The 26,068-nt window shown below is 49.9% G+C and overlaps 2 protein-coding genes across 4 annotated transcripts in view; both read right to left on the reverse strand.

The window, feature by feature from the left end:
* Positions 1-11,806, reverse strand: part of GPI (glucose-6-phosphate isomerase) — a 28,932-nt gene extending 17,126 nt beyond the window's left edge. The window contains exons 1-8 of the mRNA XM_055412299.2: positions 11,592-11,806; positions 10,521-10,611; positions 10,113-10,181; positions 8,563-8,682; positions 1,897-1,980; positions 1,624-1,770; positions 802-873; positions 325-369 (exon numbers count right to left, since the gene is read on the reverse strand). Of these exons, the coding sequence (XP_055268274.1) occupies positions 325-369; positions 802-873; positions 1,624-1,770; positions 1,897-1,980; positions 8,563-8,682; positions 10,113-10,181; positions 10,521-10,611; positions 11,592-11,713 (750 nt within the window). The 5' untranslated portion in view covers positions 11,714-11,806. The remainder of the gene's footprint in view (positions 1-324; positions 370-801; positions 874-1,623; positions 1,771-1,896; positions 1,981-8,562; positions 8,683-10,112; positions 10,182-10,520; positions 10,612-11,591) is intronic.
* Positions 11,807-19,432: 7,626 nt separating this feature from the next.
* The window catches only part of GARRE1 (granule associated Rac and RHOG effector 1), an 89,018-nt gene continuing 82,382 nt past the window's right edge, over positions 19,433-26,068 (reverse strand). For all 3 annotated transcript variants that reach the window (XM_055412297.2, XM_055412296.2, XM_055412295.2), the window contains 4 exons: positions 25,838-26,003; positions 24,962-25,099; positions 22,514-22,592; positions 19,433-22,014 (listed from right to left, as the gene is read on the reverse strand). In XM_055412297.2, coding sequence (XP_055268272.2) covers positions 21,706-22,014; positions 22,514-22,592; positions 24,962-25,099; positions 25,838-26,003 — 692 coding nt within the window. In that variant the 3' untranslated portion in view covers positions 19,433-21,705. The remainder of the gene's footprint in view (positions 22,015-22,513; positions 22,593-24,961; positions 25,100-25,837; positions 26,004-26,068) is intronic.

Consider the following 26,068-nt stretch of genomic DNA (forward strand, 5'->3'; position numbering starts at 1 on the left):
GGGGGAGGCCACTGGCAGAGGCCAAGGGAGGTCACACGTGTGGAATGCTGTGGTTATCAGTCAGGTCCCGGGAAACGGGTGGGGTGAATATGATCCCACTGACTATAAGCCCCTCATGGAGCAGCAGCAGTTCATCTGCGTTGCAGAAGTGGCAAGTATGGCTTGCAACTCATATCCCCCATAGGCACCCAATCCTTCTTGGCTGAGCCAAGATCCCTGACTCTGTCAGCACATGTCAGCTCATGTACTTGGAAAGGCCATGACCCTGATCTGGCTGGGGCCCCAACCCAGGGTGGTGGTACAGGAACCCCTGTGGGCACTTACAGTGTTGGTAGACAGGGCAACAAAGTGTTTTGCGACTGCAGAAGGCTGCAAGAGATAAGCCAAGTTAGACCACACTCACCCTGGGGACTGCCCCCAGGGACAGTGACCCTCCTGCCCAGGGGAAACCCAGGCCCTGGGTGGGGCCTGCTGGAGGAGGCCCAAATCAAGGCAGAGTGGGCAGAGGGGTCAGAGGCTGGCTGGTCCATCCTACCTCATGGGCACACGAGGCCCAGCGTGCCTCCCCTATAAACTTGGCAGGGCCAAGGGTAGAGAGGCTCCGCAGGGCCAGTAGCCTTAAGGAAAGGGCCCTCAGCGGTTAGAGAACGGTCTGCACCTTGGGCTTGTCTGGGCTGGCAAAGCCAAGTATCTTAACCAGAGAGGCTGCCTCCTGCTGCCAACTTCAGGGAAAACAGGGCTACAGAGCTGGGCAGACCCACTCTGTCCTTCCTGGCCTGCCCACTGCCCGTGAGCACTCACGTCCTTGGCTGACAGGAGAAACCACTCCTTCGCCGTCTCTGCGTTCGTGATGGTCTCCTGGGTGGTGAAGGTCTGCAGGCAGAGAGCACAGCAGTTGGTCCCCAGCTGATACGGCCTTGAGCCAGAGCTCAGCAGCAGAGGCCAAGTGGATGCCCAGTTATCACACGGAGCAGTGCATGCGGGTCAGTGAGTTACTCCCAATCACCTCCACCCACGAGTCCACAAAGCCCCGATCAGTGTGTGTCTGGGGGCAGAGGCCTGGAAGGCGCAGTGTCATCCTGGGATTCCAGAACTTCCCAGAGGAACCACAGGTCAAACGTTAGAGCATCCACCAGGAGAGCTGTTGTGGCTACACCTGGGGCTCCTTCAGCCCGGACTTGGCTGTATCTCAAAACCCAAATGGAATTATTCTTAATATTTAATGTGCACGGATATGAGTCAACAGGGTATAAATGACAAAAAAGCAAAATGCTTACATTATCTGGGCCTGGCTCTGGGATGAGAAAGGCGCAGACATTAGGGACAAATCTCTGAGACAGGAACGGTCCTAGGCTGAGCAGATTCAGCCAAGTGAGTGGGTGTGGCCTCAGACGGAGGCACATGTGGACCAGTGTGGGCTTTCATTGGGTGAACTGTGTTGGCCACCAGATAAGGAACAGTCTGAGGGCAGCTGTGCCCACCTGAGCCACAGAGCACAGATCATTCAGAGCAGGTGGGAGGGTCCAGTGTGCAGGGTGGCGGCAAAGCACCCACTCTCCCCCACCCCTGCTCCCACCCCAACACACACAGGGCTGGGAGACAGGCCGGGGCTGCAGCCCGTACCTTGGAGGCAATGATAAACAGAGAGGACTCAGGGTTCAGGGTGGCCAGCGTTTTGGCAATGTGAGTCCCGTCAATGTTGGAGACAAACCAGACCCGGGGACCTTCTGACGCATAGGGCTTGAGGGCTTCAGTCACCATGAGGGGTCCCTGTGGGGAGACGAAGTATCAGAAAACAAGATTCCACAAGTGGTGAGAACAGCCAGGTCCCATCTCTGGGGAAACCAAGGCCCTGGATGGGACCCCCCCTCTATCCCAAGGCAGCCGTCTCCTTACCAGGTCAGAGCCACCAATGCCGATGTTGATGACGTCCGTGATGGCCTTGCCCGAGTACCCTTTCCATTCACCGCTCCGGACACGCTGGCACAGAGCAGGCAGATGTCATCAGCCCAAACCCCCGAGTATAAACTGCTGTTCAAAAGCATCATTACTTCTGTATCCTCACACCTTAGTTCCAACTTCCAGGCCCTCAGAAAGACCTACTGAGAACACAGTGTCACATTCCTGCCACACTCAGGCAGGGACTAGACCCTCATCATCCACTAGACCCTCGTCCATCACGCGTAAGGGGAGGGGGGAGGAGCGATATCCCCATCACATAACCAGCAACGGTATCAGAATTTGCAAAACAAGAATGAACTTTCAGCAGAACCTAACAAGACAGAGGCCAAGAGATGTGAAACGCCAACTACTGTGACCAGTCTGTGCCAGGGACAGGAACGACAGACGTGCAGCCAACCTCTGTGTGCTCCTCGGGAGTCTTGCCTCCTCAGCCACACACTCTAGAGGCGTGGGTGCAGAGTGAGCCCTACAGAGGCGTGGGTGCAGAGTGAGCCCTACAGAGGCGTGGGTGCAGAGTGAGCCTCCCATGCTGTATAGGGCTGTGACAGTGTAAAGTGAAAGTGAAATCGCTCAGTCATGTCCGACTCTTTGCAACCCCATGGACTGTAGCCTACCAGGTTCCACTGTCCATGGGATTTTCCAGGCAAGAGTACTGGAGTGGGTTGCCATTTCCTTCTCCAGTATACGGCTGTGAACCCACCAGAATACTGCAAAAGTGATGGAACAGGACTTCAGAAGCCGGGTCACGAAAGACCATGAGCTTCTGCCTCTCTCTCTTAGATCGTTCACTTTGGGGAAACCTTGTACGATGTTATAAGAAGACTCAGCTATGTGAAGAAGCCACTGTGGTGAGGAATGGCGGCCTTCTTCCAACAGCCAGTGCCAACTCACCACCCATGAGTAGGAACCACCTTGGAAGAGAATCCTCCAGAACCCTTCAGATAACTACAGCCCTGGCCAACATCTTGAGTACAACCCTCAAGAGAGACCCCCCATGCAAACCAAGACCAACCAGTTAAGCTTGAATTTCTGACCCATAGACACCATGTATGTGTGCGTGTGTGCTAAGTTACTTCAGTCGTGTGAGACTCTTTGCGACCCTATGGACTGTAGCCCACCAAGCTCCTCTGTCCATGGGATTCTCTAGGCAAGAATACTGGAATGGATTGCTGTGCCCTCCTCCAGGGGATCTTCCCAACCTAGGGATCCAACCCATGGCTCTTACTTCTCCTACCCTGGCAGGTGGATTCTTTACCACTAGTGCCACCTGGGAAGCCTCCATAGAAACTTCGAGATGGTAAATATTTACTGCTATTTTAAGACAAGTTTTGGTGTAATCTGTTATATAATAAATAACTAGTGCAGATTTTGGCACTAGAAATAGAGTAGTACCATAAAAAAAATTTAGAAATATGGGTAAAAGCTAAAAGAGCCCTCAGGAGAGTTAATAAAAGCCTGAAAGAGACTGTGAGCAGAGGTTTAAAAGTCCTCGAGGGGGTTGCTGATATAGATTTAAAGAAACAGGAGGAAAACATTATTGGGAATTGCAAGAAAGAAAATCCTTGTTATACAGTGAAAGAAAATTTAATAACACTGTTGCCTGCATTAATCGGGGAGGGTGAAGTAGGGCTTCCCTGGTAGTCCAGTAGTTAAGAATCTGCCTGCCAATGCAGAGGACACTGGGTTCAGTCCTTGGTCAGGGAGGATTCTACATGCCATGAGGTAACTAAGCCTGTCCACAACAAGACAGCCACTCCTCACTGCAACTAGAGAAAACTCACATGTAGTGATAAGGACCCAGTGCAGCCAAAACTAGATAAATAAATAAACTTTTTAAGCGGGGAAAGTAAAAGATGTATCTATTATGATCTGCTTGACCGAGCTACAGAGTTTTCAGGCTGTTATAAATTGCCTGGCTTCTTAGTGCTTACAGTAAAATGCAAGCAGAGAGAAATAAAGTAGAACTTTTAAACAAAAACAAGCCAGGAACTGTAGGATTTGAAAATTCCCAGCCTCTCCAGGCAGTGATTCCGAAATTAAGAGATGGATGTGGCAAAGATCACGTCCAAGGTACTGTAACAAAAACTTCAAAAAGTGAAACAGATTATGTAGCTGTAAAACTTTTTAAGACCTCAGAGAGAACTAAGGTGGTAACAGAGAATATTTTGGCTGAAGATAAGGCTTCCAAAAACTTTAAGAGTTTATGTTTGTGGTCACAGAAGTAATGGTAGAAATTATCTTGAAGAAGTTTGTGAATGTAGCTTTTGTCTAATGAAGTGACCAACCCCTCTCCCCACCCCAGTAAGCTTCATAGGAGACCAACAAAGTTTTTAAGATAATTGAACTGTCAGAAATATTACCAGTTTGGACTGAAAGGGACAGAGATGGTACAAAAGGAAAAAAATCTTTAAAATTCCACATTTCAGGGAATTCCCTGGCTGTCCAGTGGTTAGGACTTGGTGTTTTCATTGCCAGGGCCTGGGCTCAATCCCTGCTCAGGGAACTAAGATCCCACAAGCTGTGTGGCACAGCTAAGAATATTTTTAAAAGCCCACATTTCTTTTAAACTTTTTTTTTAGCCACATTGCATGATATGTGGGATCTTAGTTCCCCAAACAGGGATCGAACCTGTGCCCCCTGTAGTGGAAGTATGGAGTCTTCACCACTGGACCACCAAGGAAGTCCCCCTCAAAACCCACATTTCTATAGGAAGTAAGCAGACTGAAAAAACAAACAGTTACAAACACAAACTACCCTTCATGTAAAAAAGAACAAAGCCAAAAGCCTTGAGGAATGATGCCTACACCTTGAGTCCTAACCAAGCATCTGGTGAATTTCAGGACTGCTCTGGACCTGGTGCTCTGTGACAACCTGGAGGGACGGGGTGGAAAGGGAGGTGGGTGGGGGGTTCAAGAGGGAAGGGACACATGTATGCCTATGGCTGATTCATGTTGATGTATGGCAGAGGCCATCACAAAATTGTAATTATTTTCCAATTAAATAAAAAAGAACTGCTTTGGATCAATGGTTCCTGTGTGCCTCCTACTTTCCTCCCTTTCTGCAAAGGAATTATCCTATATAGGTATCCTATGCCTATCTCACCACTGTATGTTGAGTGTGTGAGGGGAAAATAACTTGTCTATTTAATTCACATATCTTCAGATTGAAAGGAATTGCATTTGAGTTATGTTAAAGAAAATACAGATATAATTGAACCTAATTTAGATTATGAGGTTCTTGACTTCTAACTGACACTGTAATCTGATAACTGCATCAGGAGAAAGAGAATGGGGTATTTTGCATGTGGAAGGAACAGGATGAATTACTGGGAGCCAGAAGGCAGACTACAGTAACCAACATCCAAGACGGTTCCCAGAGATCCTCACCTCCTGGCACTGCATTCATGATCTTGTGTAGTCCCTTCCCACTCTGATCAGAGTTGACCTGTACAACCCACAGGGTATTACAGAAAAGAAAGAGTAACTTCTAATGCTAGCTCAAAATAATAAAAGGCCCTGAGGCACTCTGCCCTGCTTTCTGTTGGAGCAATCACTCAGGGAAAAATCAGCTACTTTGTCATGTTGTTGTTTTATAGTCGCTAACCTGTTGTTTAGTCTGACTTTTTTGACCCTATGGACTGCAGCCTGCCAGGTACCTCTGTCCATGGGATTTCCCAGGCAAGACTACTGCAGTGGGTTTCTTGCCAAGATCACTGGAGTAGATTTCAGATGTCAATTTCTCCTCCAGGGGACCTTCCTGACCCAGGATCAAACCCATGTCTTCTGCACTGGCAGATGGATTCTTTACCACTGAGCCAACAGGGAAGCCCATACCTTACTTCATGCATTTCAACCTTACTTTCATACTTTCTTCCCAAAGCAGCTGCCTTCCATACATCCATGCTGGGATGAAATGGAGCTTAAAGCTCCATGCTGAATATATAATCATCAAGAAACAACTATGGTATGTGCAAGTAAAATATAGATACTTTTCAAGAATGCTTTTGGAGACAAGAATGCTGACCAAAAGCCCCTAGGAGTATAAAACTATACTAACAAGCTTACGAAATAACACTGTGGAGTTTTTTTTTCACTCATAGAACTTTCATGGTCTTTTTCCTTTTAAACTTTTTCTTTATTATAGCGAAACAATGTTAGATTTCAGAAGGGAATAGAAATACTTATGGACTTGCTAATATCTATACATTACATTTTTTTTAAGCTATCTATAAAAGATACTACTATATTCACCTTTCAGAGGTTTCTAAAAACTATGAAAGCAGCCAGGATGTAACCGTGCAAATATTCAATATAATGAGGACACTCAAATAGCCTATGGAGAGGTTCACAAGGTGACAAACTAAAGCTTCCCAAAAGTCAGCACTAAGTGCCAGTGAAACATCTTGGGAGAAGATCTTCCAGCCCCAATCAAGCCTTCAGATGAATGTGACCTTGGGCCAACATCTTGACGACAACCTTATAAGACTGGAGCCAGAACCAATCAACCGAAATGATGACTGTTGTTTTCAGCTGCTAAATTCTGGAGTAATCTATTACATACTGATAGCAAACTAATATACATGGCTTTCCCCAAACCAGTAAGACCCAGTAACTTTATTTCTTTTAGATAATAACGGCCATGAGCACTTTTCCATCAATACAGAAAGAAAAATTACTCAGCTTTTCAACCCTCAATCTCATCATCAGTTTTGTTATAATAAAGCATCCGAGAAGGGAAACTTCCTGTATCTTTACTAGAACCACACATACCCTTTATTTGACCAGATGGTGTCTAACGAAACCCACCAGTTCTGTAACTTCCCTTTTTGACTTCACAGTATATCCTGAACAGAAGAGCAGGTCAACGCAGCTGTAGGTCCCTAATTCCTAATGGTGCCCAGGACTACAGTATATGAACATACACTGATTTTACTGGTCAGTCCTCTGATAAATAAGGGCAGGCTGTTTTCAGGTTTTGCCGTGACAATCAAGGTCACAGTGAACATTCTCACCCAATCTTGGTGAACTTTTGAGAGCCCAGCCCTGGGGAGTGTTCCTCATCAGGGAAATGCTGCTATTCAGCAGCTTTTTTTGTACTATAAATACCCATCAGTCTAAGTCAGGTACGCCAGCAGCCAGCTGTAAGGGAGAGTTCTCCTGGAAACAGCTTCCCAGACAACCAGTGCCACACACTCTCCACCTGGCATGCCTTTGCACACCACACTTCCGACAGACAACATCAGTGCTTGCGCTCACACCTGACAGCTGGAAACACCCTTTGCTGCTGTTGCTCAGTCAGTAAATCATGTCCCACTCTGCGACCCCACAGACTACAGCATGCCAGGCTCCTCTGTCCCCCACTATCTCCTGGAGTTTGCTCAGACTCGTGTCCATTGAGTTGGTGATGCTATCTAGCCATCTCATCCTCTGCCACCTCCTTCTCCTTTTGCCTTCACTATGACCCGTCTGACTTGGGTGGCCCTGCACGGCATGGCTCATAGCTTCACTGAGTTACAAAAGCCTCTTGACCGCGACAAGGCTGTGATCCATGAAGGGGGGAAATGCCCTCCCCTCCATCCAAAGCCCATCACCAGCACCAACCACTGTGAAGGGACATTCTGGAATTCAGATTCCAATCAGGATCTCAAGCCTTCCTCACCATGTGAAGTCCTACTTGGCTGCCTTTGCCTCTAGGATGGATGCCCAGATCGCCTCCTGCTATTTCAGTCAGAAGATGGCTCTCACCCAAAGTGACCAGACTTTGACCAGCCACACATGGGAAAAGCTGACCAAAGCTTAGATTATCACTCCCAGGGCAGGCACCACCACACACAGAGACGTGCACAGGTCCACACAAACAGTTCGGCCCACAGACAGCACCCCTGCACTATAGGCTTGAGGACATCCACGAACTCCTGCAGAACCATCCCTGGGGCAGACACTAAGGCAATGGCAATATATGTGGGGAACTCTCCGGCGGGTCTCTGAGGCAACCCCAACACCCACAGAGGAGAAGGAGGCACAGTTATGTGCATTAATGCTGAAGCAGGGACACGCGGCTCGTGTGTGTACACGTGTGGGTGTGTGCACTTCACAGAAGAGACAACAGACAGGCTAGTGCGTGCACAGGAAACTTCCACAAGATTCAACAGTAAATAAAGGCTGCCTCTGGAAATCTGGCAGGGGTGTGCTCAAGAAAATCCTAAGTTTTTAATTTTATCTAGTTCTAGCCCAGGAAATAAGGATCCATGACTTCAGAGGTTACAAAAAGCAAGTCTTTCCCCAACTATGCCACCCTCCAGAGGCCTCACTTTTCTTTTCAGATCTCTGTCCTGGCCAGATTGTCACCGGAAGCCCACAGGTGTTACAGTTCAGGAAGGAGGCTGCTCCATGGCTGCTAGTAGCGGGTGCCCCGTGAACAGGGTTAGGGGAGTCCGTGCCTTAGCGGAGCCCCCCATGGCAAGCAATCACACACGCGGCCCCCACCTCAGGTTACTTAGAGCTGGGGTCCTCTCCAAGGAGAGTGGAAGGGCGGCCCATTGGGACCCCTAGATTCCCAAATACAAGCACACACATGGCTAGTGGGAAGTCCAGCCCATACCTGGCAGAAAGACTTCATCTTCTCCAGGACTCTGTTGACCTCTGGCATCACATCCTTACCATCGACCAAAATGGGTGCGTTTGACCGGTTCCGAAGGGCCACGTGCAGCACAGCCCGATCCTGGGGGCGAGAGTCAGCGTGTGACGGCCCTCACCCCAGTGCAGCCACACACCCAGCTGCACCCAATGGACATTTAGGCCTAAGGTCTGTTAAGTGTTTGGACTCATACAGAGAACCCACTGTGTGTTCATGGAAGTAGGGACCACCCCGGGATCCAGGGGAGAGGAGGAGCAAGGCAAGTGCCCCTTGCTTTATGTGCTACAGACAGTCACAAGGGGAGAGAGACCAGAACGGGCCTAGAACAGGCCCCAGTGACCCCCGGATGTTCAGGGCATATAAAGTCAAGGAAAGCCAAATGGAGTGAGCGAAGGCAGACAGGTGGCAACACAGGCCAGAGACAAGCAATAAGTAGCTACAGAGGACCAACACTCATGAAGCCCAGTCTCATCTTCCTAGTATAAAGTTCATGGTGCTTGTTGACACCTTTTGAAAAGTGTCCCAGCCCCTTGAAAGTGGAGCAAAGCAAGCAACTCAACCTTCCCTCACCAAGTGTTCCATCACACCCACCACCGGAAACCAAAACAGATCCTAAGTGTGTGATAGGCGCCAGGCAGCTGGCCTTATCAACAGTCCCATCGAGCTTCGGGGAGCAGAGGCCTTGAAAGAAACATATCTGAGACTCTGGAGGGACAGGAAGGGATGATCTTAGGACTCCAACCCAGGGAAAGGCTTGCTAAGGTGGAGGGCTTCATGCCACACTACCCTCACCCTGTCCAACCTCACTTCTGAGCCATGTTCTGTAGGCAATGAAATGACCCCTCCAGGAAGCCCTCCTTGATTGCAGCCTCCCTCAAACTGCCCAGAAGTGAAAGACAGGATATGTTTGAATACTGAATCTGCCACTTAGAGAATGACATTAGATTAAGTGACTTGATCTCTGAGTTTCAGGTTCCCCGTGTGTCAAAGAAGACTAGTAACATTAAGAGGATGATGCTCTGAGTGCTCAGTGATTCTTATGCCTCCAAGGCTTCCACAGCAATTCAGGAACAGGGTGGCCCAGACCTGGCCCTGCCATAGCTTCCTGTTGACTCCCCCCACTGAGGAGATTGATTTAGACAGGAGTCTGGTTTTCACTAATAAAACTTGCAGCAAGAACAGATCAGAGTTAATTTTTCTGACCATGTCTTGAGAAGCCCTCTCCCTGCAGGCTTGAGAGCTGCTGTTCCCAGGCCGACATAGACACCAGAAGCCATCCACACTCACCAGATCTAGACTGCAGGCTTGGGAAGACACACCATGGGGTGTGTCTTGGGGTGTGTTGGGCCCTGCAACTTGCTTGAGGAAACAGACCTTCAGGTCCCTCATTAAGCAAAAGCATTGCCTAAGAGAAGTATGACACAAGGCGATGCTGCTAACCGTCAGATGCACCCCAAAGGGAACCAAGAGGCTGCAGAGGGTGTGCAGAGACTGCTGTCCACTGGCCAGCTCACCTCAGTGAAGTTGATCTTCTCACCGGTAAACATGCGCTCCCGGGCGGCTTCCACACCCCTGGACTTAGCCTGAGAAGAGAAGACACTGAGACCTGATCCCACCCACGATGGTCATCAAGAGTCCAAGCCCCCAAGCACAAGGCTTGGTGCAGATCCCCAGTGAGACTGACAGATGGTTGCAGCCTAGCGCCCTCCCCCACTGCCTGGAAAGGGTCTGCTCAGACATCCAGGCACTGGGTCCCCTGGGATGCCAGTCAGAACTTGAGCCAGGGGCAGGGGCACAGAGGCAGTAACTGAGATCCACTAAGAGAAAGAAGTAAAGATGCTCAGGAATCTGGGGGCACCAGGAGCCCTGCTCGCCTGCCACATCATGGGTCACCAGTCAAGCCTTCCAAAGCAGAACATTACCAGGTCCACCAGCATCTGCATCACAGTCTCCGTCACCAGGTTCTTGGAGTAGTCCACCAGGATATGCCCACGGTTGGTGTTGAGGTTCAAGCTGCAGAAAGACAGAAGAAGCTGCCCACCACACCCCAGACTGCTCCCTGACAAGACGCTTCCAGAAAAAACATCCTCCCCGTGCCAAATCCAAACAAGCCTCAGCTGGCCAGCACAGTGGTGTCCTCTGTCACCTGCCCGCCCACCCAGCTGACCTGCAGCAGGAGCAGCACAGTGCAAGATGCAGCCACTGGGTGAGGGGCCCGTGCTCCGCTAAAACTGAGCTGGGGGATGGGAAGACCGAGTTGGGAGCGCTGCCACCGCCTTGGTCACAGAGTGACCATTCTGGCCCAGGGCTTCTGAGACCCAACCTACTCAGGGAAGGCCCCGGAAGACAGGGCTGGCCATCAGTGACCTCAAATCTGGCGCCACAGATCTCCCCTGCCCTATACCTGCACCAATGAGTTGGCCATTCCCAACCCCCAAGATTTCCTCTTTTACCTCTCGTTCACCGGTCTTCGGATCTAGCCTCCAGGGCAGGAATCACAGCCCCACCCCTCCAGCCTTCCACCGCGGCTCCCCGCAAATCCCGCGGGCCTGTCCCACCCTGACCACACCCCGCGGATGGTGCATTCTAAGCCAGGACCGCATGAAGTGGGGAGCAGCCCTTCCGCGCCTGCTGCGTCAGCGAGGGCCCTTGCTCACAACCGCGGAAAGATGGGCTGCTTCAGCCAGCCGGGACTGATGGGGGCGTAGGGGAGGGAAGAGAGATGTCCCCCTGTAAGGGAAGCGGGGGGGTGGGGAGGCACTCCTCCAAACGAAGCTGCCGGGGCCCCGAGACCTCCGGCGAGCACCCGGAAACCTGCTTCAAGGAGGCGTCAAGGACGAAGTGCGGCCTGGGCCCGGGCCCGGATCCCCGGCTGACCCCAACCCCGGGGACCGCCGCCCCGCCCTCTGGGCCCCGGCCCTGCACCGCACGGCTCCGTGAGCCGCATCCCGGCGCGGCACGTCCGCGCCCGCGTTCCCGTCCCGCGCACGCACCTGAAGCGGTTAAAGCGCTCCTTGTCCCCTTCGAAAAGGCGGCGCAAGTTGAGGTCAGAGCCGTGCTGCTCGTACCATGTCTTCAGTTTCTGGAACTGCGGGTTCTGGGTGAGCGCGGCCATGGCGTGAGTGGCTGGGAACACGGACCAGGGCGAGCGCCGAGAAGGAAGCGTGGAGAGCGGCGCACGGCAGGCGGAGAGCCTTGGGGCGCAGCGAGCTTTATGGCGCAGGCGCCCGGCCCCGCCCCGCCCCTGGCCCCGCCCCGTCCCGCTCTTCCGTCCGAGCTCGGGGGCAACCAAGCCCACAGCCGAGGATCCGGGTCCTCAGCTCTTCTCTCCTTGCTAACTGGCAGCCACTTGGACTGCTGCTACTCTGCCAGCCTCTGCCTGAAATTGATTGGGGAACAGAGGCCGAGCTCCTGCCTGCTTCATTAGTTCATTAGTTCATTCATTCACTGAACACAACTCCCTCCAACACCTGTGTTACAGGTAGTGTTCCAGGGGTTTGCGACGCTTAGGTGACAAGTGAAATATATGGCTTATCAGATGCTGGTAAGTGCTACTGAGAAAAGGAAAACTGAAAAGGGTGCTGGAGATAGAAGACGCAATTCTGAGTAGAATGGTCAAGGCAAAATGCACTAAGGAGGTGAGAAATCTAGCCACTTGGATATCTGGGGGAGAAGTGTTCAGGCAAAGGGAAGAGCAGCTGCAAAATTCCTGAGGAAAGCAGGCTGATATTTTAGCAACAGCAAAAGGCGAGTGTGGCTGGAGCGGAGTGAATGAGGGGAGAGTGAAAGAGGATGAGGTCAGAGAGGGAAGGAAAGCAAGAAGTCATTGTGAGAACTTTGAGTTTTATTCCCACAGAGATGGGAAACCATTGAAAGGTTTAAACGAAGGGGGCGCATCATCTGACATGTTTACCGAAGAATCAGCCCAACAATTCAGTAGGCATGAAAGTAAGGACAACAGATAGGATGCTACAGCAAGAATGCAGGCCAGGAATGAAGGTGTCAAGGTAGGAGGAGTTGGGCCTGGTGATCTATATATATTGAGTGAAGAATTAAGAGAAAGAAAAAGAACAGTCAATGATAACATCTGGTTTTTTACCCGAATTCCTGGAAAAATGGAATTGCCATTGCATCTTGGAGAAATGCCAGTGTTAGGGGGAAGATCATTATCTTATTTTTGACAAGTTTTCAAAACCTATTAGACATCTAAGTGGAGGTGTTGTGTTGGGTGTTCATGTCTGGAGTATGAGGAGGGATGGTTCAGGCAAGAGGAAAAACTTGGGAGTCGTGAGCCTAGAGGAGAGTGTGGGTAAGACAGAGTAAATGTAGTCAGAATAGGTCCAAGGACTGTGCACTCAAACTGTGCTTTGCCCAGTTCCCCCAGAAATGCCATCCATCCAGGCGTGTGCCCTGTCCTGCTTCAGTCCTAGGCTTAGATCTTCCTCTGACCTACCCCCCAGTACCATGCTGTCACTGCCACTTCTGGCCTTTCTCTCTCTGCCCACAATTATTTGAGTTTATCTTTATCTTTAGGAGATAAAGAAGGAAAAGAGAGGGTCAGAGATTGAAGAGATGGTCACAGGACTTTGCAGGGAACAACCCTGCCACATGGCCCTTTTTTGTCCAGAGTTTTGGGTCATCTGTCAACTCTGAGGTTTAAACGGGCTTCCCATATCCAGCAGAACCCTGACAGTGCTGAACAGCATCTGTTCCACTAGTTTCTGAGAAACCTTCCAATCACAGAGTTCCCATCCAAGCAGTTATCTGCACAGAACAGCACTCTCAGCCCTCAATCCTGCGTTTCAGAACAGAACTCCCTCCAACAGGAAGGCCAGTCTTTGGAGCTATTACCCATATCATCCACTTGCTTATGATTCCTTTGACGACTCTCAACAGTAGGAGCCACTGCCTCCCTTTTTCTCAAGCAGGCTCTTTTCAGTGATCACAGTAGACGTCTGTTTATCTGTTTTCTTGATCCAAAGCCACTACCTCTCACCCTTGGGTTTCTTCCTCTGCCTCCTTGACCGAAAGAGAGATGAACCATATGATTTAAGCCAGAGATGAACACATGACCTAAGTAGTCAAAAGTGAAAGTCAGTCATGTCCAGCTGTCTGCAATTCTGTGGACTATAGCCCACCAGGCTCCTCTGTCCATGGAATTCTCCAGGCAAGAATACTGGAGTGGGTAGCCATTCCCTTCTCCAGGTGATCTTCTTAACCCAGGGGCTGAACCTGGGTCTCCCGCATTGCAGGTAGATTCTTTACCGTCTCAGCCACCAGGGAAGCCCAAGACAGCCAAACAGGGACCCAAAGCCAGTAGGAAAAACTCAAGTTTTTTGTAGTGTTAAGCTGCCTGTCAGAAAGGACAGATCATGAAGAGAACGACCTCCAGAGAGATGGCAGAGTGAACCACATCACCCAAGTTCCTGGGGCCAGGCCACCTCGGTCTGCAGCTGCAGCACAAACCACTGATTTCCCCTCATCTTGACATTGTTCTAAGCTAAGCTGTCATTTACAACTCCCAATCTTTCCAAAGATTTTATGGGTGTTCACCTGCCCCCTGCCACACTATCTTCCCCAATGTCCACTTCCATCCACCTGAAACCCACAGGAGCAGCCTAGGTCCTAAAAAGGAAGGAAGCAAGGCCTCCAATGATTACCTTTTTAAAGGTTTCTTTTTAACATTCGATAATGTACACCTCCAGCAGTTTGGCCTCTGTGATTCCCAGCAGCTTCAATTATTCCAGATTTCCCACCTATTCTCAGATCTTCCCGTAATATTTTAAGATTGTACACTGAAATTCTAGTTGTGTGGATTTTCTATATTAGCAGGAAAGTATGGTTACTTTCCTACTCCTGCTAGTTTACTGCATGCAGAGCTCTGTGCTAAATTCTCTGCCACATAACCCTCATAGCACCCCATGAGGGATATCCCATTATCTTCTCCACATAACAGACAAACTAAGAAATCTGAAAATAGCCATTCTGCTAAACTAAGAAGAGAATCAGTTCAAGGTTGCCCCAGTCTTGAACCCTGTTCTTAATCACAACCCTGCCATGGCCCTGTCCTGGGCCACTTCCTGACTCTTCAGCCTTGGGAAAAGGGTACAGGGAATGAGGAGAAGCAGGCAATTCTTCCAGGCCCTCTCCATTACCCCTTCCCCCTTCTATGTGAACATCAATTAAGCCTTCAAATCTGATTGACAGGGTAGAATTTTACAAGTGGACATGGCCAAGAATGACATTTCCAAAGGTAAGGACGGCAGCATATGCAAAGGCAGAGGAGAATACAACCACTGGATCAACACTGCTCCCCTTGGACTGGATCTGAGCATCTGAGTAGGGCCAATAAGGAGATTCTTACCAGGAAAGGTGCAGCATGTGTGTGTGTGTGTGTGTGCGTGTGTGCGCGCGCGCGCGCGCGTGTGTGTGGTGGTGTGGGGGGAGATCAGACACTGGGGTGTGGAGGTAGCCTCTCTAATCAAACCTTGGAAAGTGGGGTGAGGTCTGCAGTTTGGAAAAATATTACGGTAATTTCATATTTATATTGATAAAGTGGCTTCCCTCATAACTCAGTCGGCAAAGAATCTGCCTGCAATGCAGGAGACCTGGGTTTGATTCCTGGGTCGGGAAGATCCCCTGGAAAAGGAAATGGCAACCCAATCCAGTATTCTTGCCTGCAGAATCCCATGGACAGAGGAGCCTGGTGAACTACAGCCCATGGGGTAAGAGTCGGACAGGACTTAGTGACTAAACCATATACTGAAAAAGTTAAACCTGTTTTCTACCACCATCCCCACAATCGGCTCCACATGCTGAGTCAAGCCCTCTCTGCAAACTGCACAGTACCAGTGTTCAGAAGTGGCTCTCAGAGGGTTCTATGCATCCAGACTCAGGGCTGACAACCACCATCCAAAGAAAACCTGGCTTTCAAAGTTCAACAGACCGCTCCAGTGCCAGGCACTTTCAAGTACCCTCGGCAAAATGCTATGAACCGAGACAGACGGGTGGATTGAAGGGTGGACCTAAGTCGGGCTTCAATTCAGGGCCGTTGGACAGGAGTCAGGGAGGGCATGGAGAACAGATCACCAGGACAAGGGCAAAGGGAGGTTCCGGGATAGGGTAGCAGCAGTTCTGGGGCTCGAGTCTGAAAGAAGTCGAGTGTGGGGCGATACACGCCGATGGATTTTCGCGAGCTGCTCCGAGGCGGTGCACCCACCGAGGATGCTGAGTCACGGTGACCTGGAAAAGGCGAGGAGTCGCGGTTCTCCGGAACTCCGCGAATCCCCTGGGACCCGCCACACAGTCCAGAAGGGCGGTGCGCACGCGTGTAAGCACAGGGGAGGCGGGACCAGCGCAGGTAGTGAGCGGGCGGGGGTGCGCACGCGTCTGCGTGTGGGCTCGCACGTCCGGGGGTGCACGTGTGCGCATGTCCCCGCGCTCAGACAGCCGCCGGCTCCTGACCGGCTCCTTAGGTCCACCCCTTCCTTGCAGACGCCTCAGCCCGCACGTCTGGGATGGACATGTGCGCTAAAGTGCGCAGACTCCGGGTCGGGGCAGACTGCGCATGCGCAGGCTAAGAGCAACCCAGATGGCTGAGTCAGCGGCCCCAGAAGGCTCGGAGCTCGTGTTGCGTTCTCGCGGTGACTGCCCGCTCAGCTGAGTTCTCTCGCTTTGGGATGTCGCCCGATTATCCTTGTGAATCCAGTGACGTCTTTAAAAAAAAATTTCCCCTCCGCACATGGGCGTGGGTTTTCACCCTAAGAGAAAACTCTGTGCTTGGTAAAGAGCTAAACAGCCCTTCCTTGCGGCTCTAGTACAAACCCTGGTCATTGCGTATTCTTTTAGCCCGATGTGAAAACAGATTCTAGATTAGTTCTGTGTTTTGGTTTTGTATTAGAATTTGCCTCTGACCTTACCGGCATCTCATTTCGTCTGTATTATCTGGAGTTGCTTTGCACTGTTCTGCACCCTGCACTTGTGGCCATGAACAAGACTTGCTCCTTCCTCTACTGAGGCTTTGATTCCGGCGAGAGGGACATGTGCAAACACACATTATGCTGCTGCTAAGTCACGTCAGTCGTGTCCGACTCTGTGCGACCCCATAGACGGCAGCCCACAAGGCTCTGCCATCCCTGGGATTCTCCAGGCAAGAACACTGGAGTGGGTTGCCATTTCCTTCTCCAATGCGTGAAAGGGAAGTCGCTCAGTCGTGTCCGACTCAGCGACCCCATGGACTGCAGCCTACCAGGCTCCTCCATCCATGGGATTTTTCCAGGCAAGAGTACTGCTCGGAGTGGGTTGCCATTGCCTTCTCATTATAGCAGAGTACTAAACAAGGCCAGGTAGAGGCTGAGCTCTGGCCGGACAGAACTGATGGAAAGGCCCAGGCACGTGGGCACCGTAGGTAGGCTTCCTCGAGGTAGCAGGGATGTCCAGGAGACGTTAGGCCTGAGAAGTAAAGGCAGGAGATGGGGAGGACCAGGTTGATGGCAGTGGAGATGTAAGAACTTGGTGGAATTGAAATATGCTTGCAGAAGCACTTGTGCTGTGCTTAGTTGCTCAGTGGTGTTCGACTCTTTGTGACCCTACAGACTGTAGTCCTCCAGGCAAGAATACTGGAGTGGGTTGCCATGCCCTCCTCCAGGGGAATCTGCCCTATCCAGGAATTGAACCGGCGTCTCCTGCATTGCAGGCGGATTCTTTACTGTCTAAGTCACCAGGGAACCCCGAGAATGCAGAGTGGATAGCATATCCCTTTCCAGGAGAATTTCCCGACCCAGGAATCGAACTGGAGTCTCCTGCATTGCAGGCTAATTCTTTACCAGCTGAGCTACCAGGGAAGATCACAGTAGCACTTGTAGAACTTGCTAATTAAGTGAAAGAGGAGAGTAAAGAAGATCAAAAATATCTTCTAGGATTTCTGCCTAGCATTGAGTGCTTGAATATGTATCTCTTACCAAGAATGGGAAAGAGGGAGTGGTCTTCCCTAAAAGACTGAGTTTATGGGCAGAGACTTCATTTGCTATGCAGCCTGGCTCCTATCCTAGCAAGGAGCGTGACAATAGTAAATGTTGAAATGAATATGACACTCGTGAAACAATCCTCCCTCCTCACCTAGGCCCACATACAGTCCCCCTCACAGACAAGCAGAAGCCTGGGCCCAGCCAGTCAACCCCTGTGGATCCTAAGGCCATCTGTTTGTGTTACTTTCAAGAGCCTGGCCCCAGAGGTTCCTCAGATTCCCAGGCACATGTGGTTGAGACCCTGACAGTCACTTGTGCACATATATGTCTTTTGGGGAATCAAGGAGCTGACCTTTGGCAAGGTTTATTTCTTGGCTCCGCATCAGGAAGCACATCACACAGGTCACACAGTGGACCGTCCTTTCCCAGCACCATGATTGGGCTGCAGAGTTTCAGCTACACTCCCAGAGCTGGATGCCCACTTTCCCAGGAACCCCAGATGGAAAAGGAGGGTCCCCAGCCTCACAAGGACCTGCCTGTGTGTCCTCCTCCATTTCTCAGCTGAGCCAAAGCCCCCAGGGACCTTCTTGAGGCTCTGGTGAACATCTGTCTGCTTCCATCCCACCCATTCAGGACAGAGCTGGGTTTACAGGACTCCTGTCTCCACCACTTGCCACTCAGAAGTCAGTGAACAGGACCATGTGCGTGGGTGCATGCGTGTGTGCTAAGTCACTTCAGTTGTGTCCGACTCTTTGCGACCCTCTGTAGACCTCCAGGCTCCTCTGTCTATGGGATTATCCAGGCAAGAATATGGGCTTTCCAGGTGGTGCTAGTGGTAAAGAACCCACTTGCCAATGCAGGAAATATAGAAGACTCAGATTCAATCCCTGGGTCAGGAAGATACCCTGGAGGAGGGCACAGCAACCCCATTCCAGTATTCTTGCCTGGAGAACAGCACTGGGTACTAATGTTAAATAGGAACAGGTGTGACTAAAATGTATTCACATTTTATACAATTTATAAAATGTTTACATTTTATGTTATAAATGTTTAACATTTATAAAATGTTCTGGCTAGCATTTTATTATGAAATTTCAGTGTCTTCCTTAGCAATACTCATACAACATGGCTGTTACTAAGTAACCTTGTCCTGAGGTGTATTTAATGTCCCCATGCTCAGCTTCTGGGAGTCTCAGCAGAAAGAAGCCAGAGTGGTACTTGTACTGGTAGATTATATGTTTATACTTATTTACTCCATTTTCTTAAGTTCATGGAAAAAGTTTCAATCAAATGTTGTCTTGCTGTAAGTGAAAATGAGTTGAAACTCTCCTGTAACTCCCCCTTCCTTTTGTGGTTCCCACTTTACAATCTTTCCTTCTCTACAGCAGGATGGCACCATCCAGTGCAACTAGTCCTTCTTGTACCAATGAGGGAGGGTCTGACACATGGCGGAGTTAGGGGAGACCTCATCCCTGGGTCTGCCTCTTGGAAAGGCTGGCTGGGCAGCTCACAAGTGCCCACACTTGGTGGAATGTGTGTGTTGGCAGACCACAACCCAAGAAGAGTCTGCATTCTTCAGGTGGCCTCCTTCACCGCAACAGTGGCTCTGACCACACAGAGGCCCTTTCAGCTTTGGCCTCAGGGAAGCCAACAGGAGAGATGTGGTAGGCTGTCCCACTTTCTGTACACCAGCACCCGCCCACCCCGGCTTATCCTAACACCCCCAGAGGTATTACCCTTGCAAGGGCTCAGAATCAGAGGACAGGCTGACCTAAAAACCTATTCGTGTGCAGCTTTTCAAAGTAATGAATCAGACAGGGCTTCTGACATGATTATCTGCTGGAGTTCATTTTAGACAGAGATCCAAAAATTATTAAAGGTATATTTTAATAAAGCCAATAGTTATTTTACTTATAGGAGCTTTAAAAGTAAGATACAAAATGTAGAGTTCCAGTTTGGAAGCGTTGTAACTAGTCACACGAGCAAGGCAGCCACGCCTGGCCACACAAAGGACACACACACTCACACACACACACACATGCGCTTTGGCAAGACCCCTCTGCCGAGCGCAGCACCTGGAATTACCAGTGTTCAAAGCAAGGCGGTGCTGAGAACACAGCACCCACAAGGAGACTACACAAACAGCTTCACACAGTCTCACAGCCCATGGAGACACAATTACAAAATGTCTTCCTTAATCGAGAAAAACAGACTGGAAAGTGACCGTTAGCAATGTTGATGTCACCTGCGCTGGAGCATAAATGACTGACCTCTGTCCAGGGTGAGGTCTTTGGGGAGGCACTATTAAAACAGGGGTACTTCAGTATAATAGAACTTGAAACACGGGGTACTGGAGACACATTACTGAAGGAGAGAAGAAAACTATCTTACAAGTAAACAGCCACAGGTAACTTCAACAGACATTAGTGCACACACTGTCACAGCCAACACAGACAAGAGCCACGCAGGGGTGGTGCAAAGCACGTGCCTGAAAAGTCTATGGACAAAATAGTTCTCTGTAAACATGGTGAGGTGAATGTTCCAAACCCACGGTGAAAGGATCATGACTACAGGCAGCACTGACATCCCCACTCAGCACAAAAGACAACACCCGAGGCCTGGAGACACCCTGGCACCACAGTACTAAAGATTCAGATGGCCGGGCTCAGACACCCTAAGGTTCCTCTATAATTAGTGTGTCTACATACATATATATATATATATTCTTTTTGGTATTTTTAAATATAAATTTTCTTATATTCATAGAAAAATGAGAACATAACTGTGTTATTACAATCTTTGCTGGAAAAGCTTATATGGAGTTAGAAAGAATAAACCATTTATTAGCAGTTAACATATATTAAAATGGTTTAATGATTTAAGAAAATATAAAAAAAAATATTAATACTGTCAAACTTTCATACCAGAAAATATTATGGATTTTTCTCAATTAGACTTTTTCAAAGATGAAATATGAAAAATTTAAATAAGTTTTATATAAAGAACTTCTGTAACCTCAATTAATATACAGTGGGATATGTCTAGTCTATATAGATATATTTATTATTTCTCAATTTAAGCACCATTCAATTCTTCTGGATCCATTCTGGCTGGAAAAATATCCCTAAATCCACAGGATGTTATCTATTTAACAGCACATGTTAACTGAAAATGAGGTGGTTTATTTTTTTTAATGAAAAACTTTTAAATTAATTCCTATCTACATCTTAATTGGTTTGTCTTGAGCCAGCTCACAATGTTACTGCAATTTCAAGTGTCTCTTTGTAGCCCCCCTGACCACACCCCTACGTTCGGAAACCATATCAAAGCCTCTGGTTGTGTGTGGAAAGATATGAAGGCAGAAGGTGTAGCTTTATCCTGCACAGGGACAGCAGCCAGCAGGCTCATCTCCATGCACCATCAGGGCTATGATCCTGCTTTTGTAAATCCGGTAAAGGTCACGCCCTTTGGGTGCTGCTGGAGGTGGTAAGGGGCTGTCCATCTACAGAAAACCCAGGTGATTGTTTCTCATCACAAATATACTACCCTTTGCCCAGTTCGTAGAAGCTTAAATATAGTGTTGAAAAACCTCCAGCCACTCTTATTTGTTATCTTAAAATATTCAATGCATTTTAGGCAGGAGATACTTTAACTAAAAACCTATATGAAAAATAGCTATAAAATACAGTGATTGGTGTGGTCATCACTCAACATGTTAAGGAGGGAAAGGGAAGGTTTCAGAAGAATGGTCAGTTTTGCTCTCAGCCTTCAGCCCCAACGCCTTCCCAACATATGCGGTGGGGTCTACAAACTTGAGAGCTGTGTTTCTCAAAGTGTGGCCAGTGGCCCACCTGCATCAGAATCACCAGAAGTGCTTATTAAACTCAAAGATCCCCCAGCATCTCCCTGAGGAGAGTCAGAAAACTCCATCTTCATCTGGCCCTCCGGGTGTCTGATGCCTCCAGAGTTTTGAGAAGCCAGGCCTTAAAGGCTTGGAGCTGCCAACCACCTCCATCCCCAAGGATCCCTGCCTGGGACAGGGGTGCACTGGTCCTCTGGGGGGGCTGTTGTCAGCCAGTCAGCCCTGGGCTGGGGCCCCTGGCCCCAAAAGCTCTGAGCAGGCGGGCAGGCAGGCCCGGGGTCAGTACTGGGGCAAGTAGGCCGGTCTGCGCTCAGCCTTCCCAGGGAAGGCCTTGAAGCCCTTGGGGGCTGCCTTGTGCGCTGGTGGGGGCGGGGGCTGCGGCGGGGTCTGCACGTAGGCGAAGGAGGCGGCACTGCAGTCACTGGTGGCGGCCCACACCGGGGACTGCAGCATCTGCATGGTGTCGCTCCACTGGCTGCCGGGGCTGGCGACTGCATAGAGTGGTGTGCTTGGGCCAGGCAGGGTGCTGGGCAGCGGGGAAGGGTGCTGCCAGGGGGCTTTGGGCGGCCACGTTTTGGTTTTGTTATCCTGAGAGACAGAAGAGGGTTCTCAGTGGCATTTCTGGCAAATGACCCTCCTTTCCCACCTCCCGCAGTCTGCGGTCCTCACGCCCACTGAGGGAACAGGGTGCGAGCCCCCGCCCTCCCCACAGGCCTGGAGCAGCACCGCCCAGCGGAGAGTGCGGCCACAGACGTGCTCTGTCCACGCCGCCCAGTACAGCAGCTGCTCACCACACATGGCCAGTGCAACGAGGAACTCAATCTTTACGTTTAAGCAGTTTCAACTAAGTAGCCACATGGGCTAATGGCCATCATCTGTGCTGTGACAGCACAGCCCCAGAACTTCCTCTGCACGTGGCTCTTGAATCTGCTGAGATGGCTGATCATTTAGACAAAAATCATAGGAAGAGAGTTGTTCACCACAAAGAACCCCACCACACAACTCTTAAAACTTAAGGGTTTGGAACCTTGCCCATGGTCCGTACCCATGAAGCCAGCCCTCTGTGGCCAGAGCCGGGCCCACATACCTGGTTCACGTCCTCCATCGCAGTGAGAAGAGGCGGTGAGGGCAGCGTGCTGGTCTCCTGCTCACCACTGCTGTGCTTCCTGAAAGAACTCAGAGCTCAGCACCGTGGCTGCCTGCCTGCCACCCGGCTTCCCTCCAGGGCACACCTAGCTGCTTGGAGTGGGTGTCTCTAGGCACTGGTTCTGGGTGGGGAGGCCTTGGGCCCACTGTGTGCAGGGACAAAGGTGGGTCGCCATGGTGTGGTGCCCTTCTGGACGCCGTGACAGAGCTGGGCTGGGGGTGGGGGGTGGCGGGCACAAGGACTGGCACCGGCCGCTTCAGCTGCTGAGTCCGCCAGCTCCAGCCTTTCGTTAAGTTAGTCAACAGATATAGACTGACGGTTTACCATGCACTGCAGACAGCTGACTTAAAAAAAAACAAAAGCTGCTAGTTTTACCACTAACATGAAAAAATTTGTTATTAAGTAGAAGGAAAAAGGCAGACGTAGCAAGCAGACAGCCAGGTAAGTCAGTCTGTCAGTGCTCCGGCACGCAGCAGCAGCCTTTGCTGAGGTGGCGACTAGCTGGACTTCTCGTCAGCCTCTCCAATTTCCAGTCTTCACTTCTCAAGGCTCAGTCCCACTCCTCCTGCAGTCCTCCACATCAGGGTCCACGACACCCCGCTTTCACACAGATGCTCAGGCCAAAAACCTGCATCTCACCCTTGATTTTCTCTCCCCCACATATCCCCCTGCCACTTCATCATTTTGTTCAGCTTTCTGCTCATCAGAAGCCTCCCTGACTCTCATTTGGAACACAGGAAATCCACCTGTCCCCTGCATTCTCTGCCCTCATACCCCACTTTATTTTTCTTTATAGAACCTAATCCAAACCAACATACTAGATTTTATCAGCCTTCCTTCAGTAGAATATCAGTTTCATGAAGAAGGGGACTTTGATTTGTTTGCTGCTCTATCACCAGTGCCTGGTACATGACAGGAGCTACTGAATAAATGAAGGTGTCCCCTCCCAACCCAAATTCATATGTCAAAGCCCCAACTCCCAGTACCTCAGAGTGTGACTGCATTTAGAGATATGTTGTTTAAACATCTAAGTTAAAATGAAGTCATTAGGGTGGGCTCCAATCCAACATGACTGGTGTCCTTATAAGGAAAGAAGATTAGGACAGAGAGGTACACAGAACACCATGTAAGACACGGGAAAGAGAGCCAGCTGCAAGACAAGGAGAGAGGCCTCAGAAGAAAGCAACCTCGCTGACACCTTGATCTCAGACTTCTGGCCTCCAGAACTAGGAGAAAAAATCCTTGCTATTAAATAATTCCCTAGTCTGTTGTTCTTTGATATGATAGCCCTAGTAAACAAACACAGCGTTTGTGACAATTAAGTGAAGACATGTACGTGAATGCCAAGCCCAGGGCCAGGCATGAGAATGCACCCCAGCCTGGATCAGCAATCACTGCCAACACCACAGTGACTCCTCTGTGTATCCTAGTCTGCGTGACTCAGGTGCCCTTCCATCTTCATCTACCTGCTCCCCACTCTTATCTGACGGACCCTGGTCCTATCACACGAGGGCGTGACTTCTGACACCCAGGCGACCCCATGTGCTTTCTATTCCTGCTCATGTCCCTTCAACTGGGCAGGCCTCTGCTTCCTCACACCCACAACAGTCTCTCCATTTCTTTCTAAACAAATTCTTCTCTTATTTCAGGGTCCGTTTTCATTTTTGTGACTACTTTCAAAAACTTATAATGCCTTTGGTGGCTCAGATGGTGGAGAATCTGCCTGCAATGCAGGAGAACCGGGTTTGATCCCTGGGGCAGGAAGATCCCATGGAGAAGGGAATGGCAACCCACTCCAGTATTCTTGCCTGGAGAATCCCATGGACAGAGGAGACTGAAGAGCTTCAGTCCATGGGGGTTGCAAAGAGTTGGACACAACTGAGCAACTAACACTTACACTTGAAAACTTTAGCTCCAAATATACTCTGTTTTTTTCAACTCTGAAATACCATTCAGAGGTTATTTTTATCCAGTTCCACCTTTGAAGAAGAAACTGAGGGTAAGAGAGGGCCAGGCCCACGTTTGGAGTTGCAGAGCCTGTTGGTGAGCTGATCAGAACCTGGTTGTCCTGGTCCTGCTCCTCCCGTGGAAAGGGCTGTCCCCTATAAGGCGCAGACCAGCCTCAACAGACCCTGTTCTCCATAATACTCCCTAGCCTGTCATACGGGTATTTTTGGCTACCATGAGCATGAGACTGTTCGCCCAGTAAAAACTCAGCCCAACTTGACATCACCACCCAAGCTTCAGCAAGACAGTACTGGAAAAGGTCCTCTCCCTATCTCAATGTGGGTACCGGGAAACAATGAGGCTACTAAGCTTTGTAGAGGACTAAGCTGTGGAGCACATTCATGCATCCCTCTGTTCTTAGGTTTAAAGATTTCTTCATACCTTCTCTGCTTCACAGCAGCAACGAGGTCAGGCCCTGAAAACATGGAGAACAAGCTGTCCCCGTTGGCAGAGGATGTCTCATCACTCGAGCTGGCTGAGTCTCCCTGAGCCCCTGCCCAGCCACTGTGCAGGCCATCCCTGAAAGACAAAGAGAGAAGCTGGTCCCAGGCCTCAGGCAGCAAGCCTGGACCCCAGCTAGACAGCCTGAGGCCAGGCCCACCCCCACCCCAGCCCTAAGGGAACAGTCTTTTCCCTGCTCTTATCTCACAAACCAATAGTGGTCCCTTGTCTCTCTCCTTCCTTTAAAAATGCCTCAGAAGCTGTGGTGTATATATGCAATTCATGTTTGAGCAAATAAAAAGCTGAGATGGTCTTTAGCTGTGTGGAGTTATTAATCAGGGAGCAATAAGAGGTGTTAAAAAAAAAAATCACTCCCCCAAAGGTCTTCATGATGAAAATCCACAGTTCTCTCAATACATCAGAACCTGAACTGTACACCTATGTTTTTTATTTTTTTGTAGGCTACAAGGATCACATTCCATAAATGACACAGGTTTCATCACCATGCTCATTTCAGCTAAAGACTGTGTTAAACATGCAATTATGTCCCCAACACTACCAAATAAGACCCTTGTCCAGGGCAGAAGAGCCTGTCTCAGAAATCATCAATTCATACCAATGGTGTATGCACAGGGACACCACATGCCACCTGGCGTCCTACAGTCAGTCACGAAATTCTGACCCCTAAGATCTGACCATGTGCCATTCTCTCACGTGGGCGCCTAGAAATGACTGGCCTGATAAGAGTATACACCAAGGTCCCCTGCAGAACGCCCAGACCCCAAGCTCAGCTTCCCGCCCACACCCAGCACTCACCCTTCTGCAAAGAACTCTGGGAAAGGCCAGGTCCGATGGGCATCATCCATGGGTGGCCAGTGGCCCCGGGGGTTGCCTGGGCGGCGACCATGTTGGACTTGCCGTTTCTGTTGCATTGCTTGGCTCACTCCTGCCACATAGCGTGCAAACTCGGGATCTGAACCCACTGTGTTAAGACAGAGGAATAAACAGGGTTGGGGGCCAAACTGACCTCTTGTTTCCTTCCCTACC

This window comes from Moschus berezovskii, chromosome 22 (genome assembly GCF_049115385.1).
Source record: "Moschus berezovskii isolate FMDL1 chromosome 22, NW_MosBer_1.0, whole genome shotgun sequence".
Lineage (NCBI taxonomy): Eukaryota > Metazoa > Chordata > Mammalia > Artiodactyla > Moschidae > Moschus > Moschus berezovskii.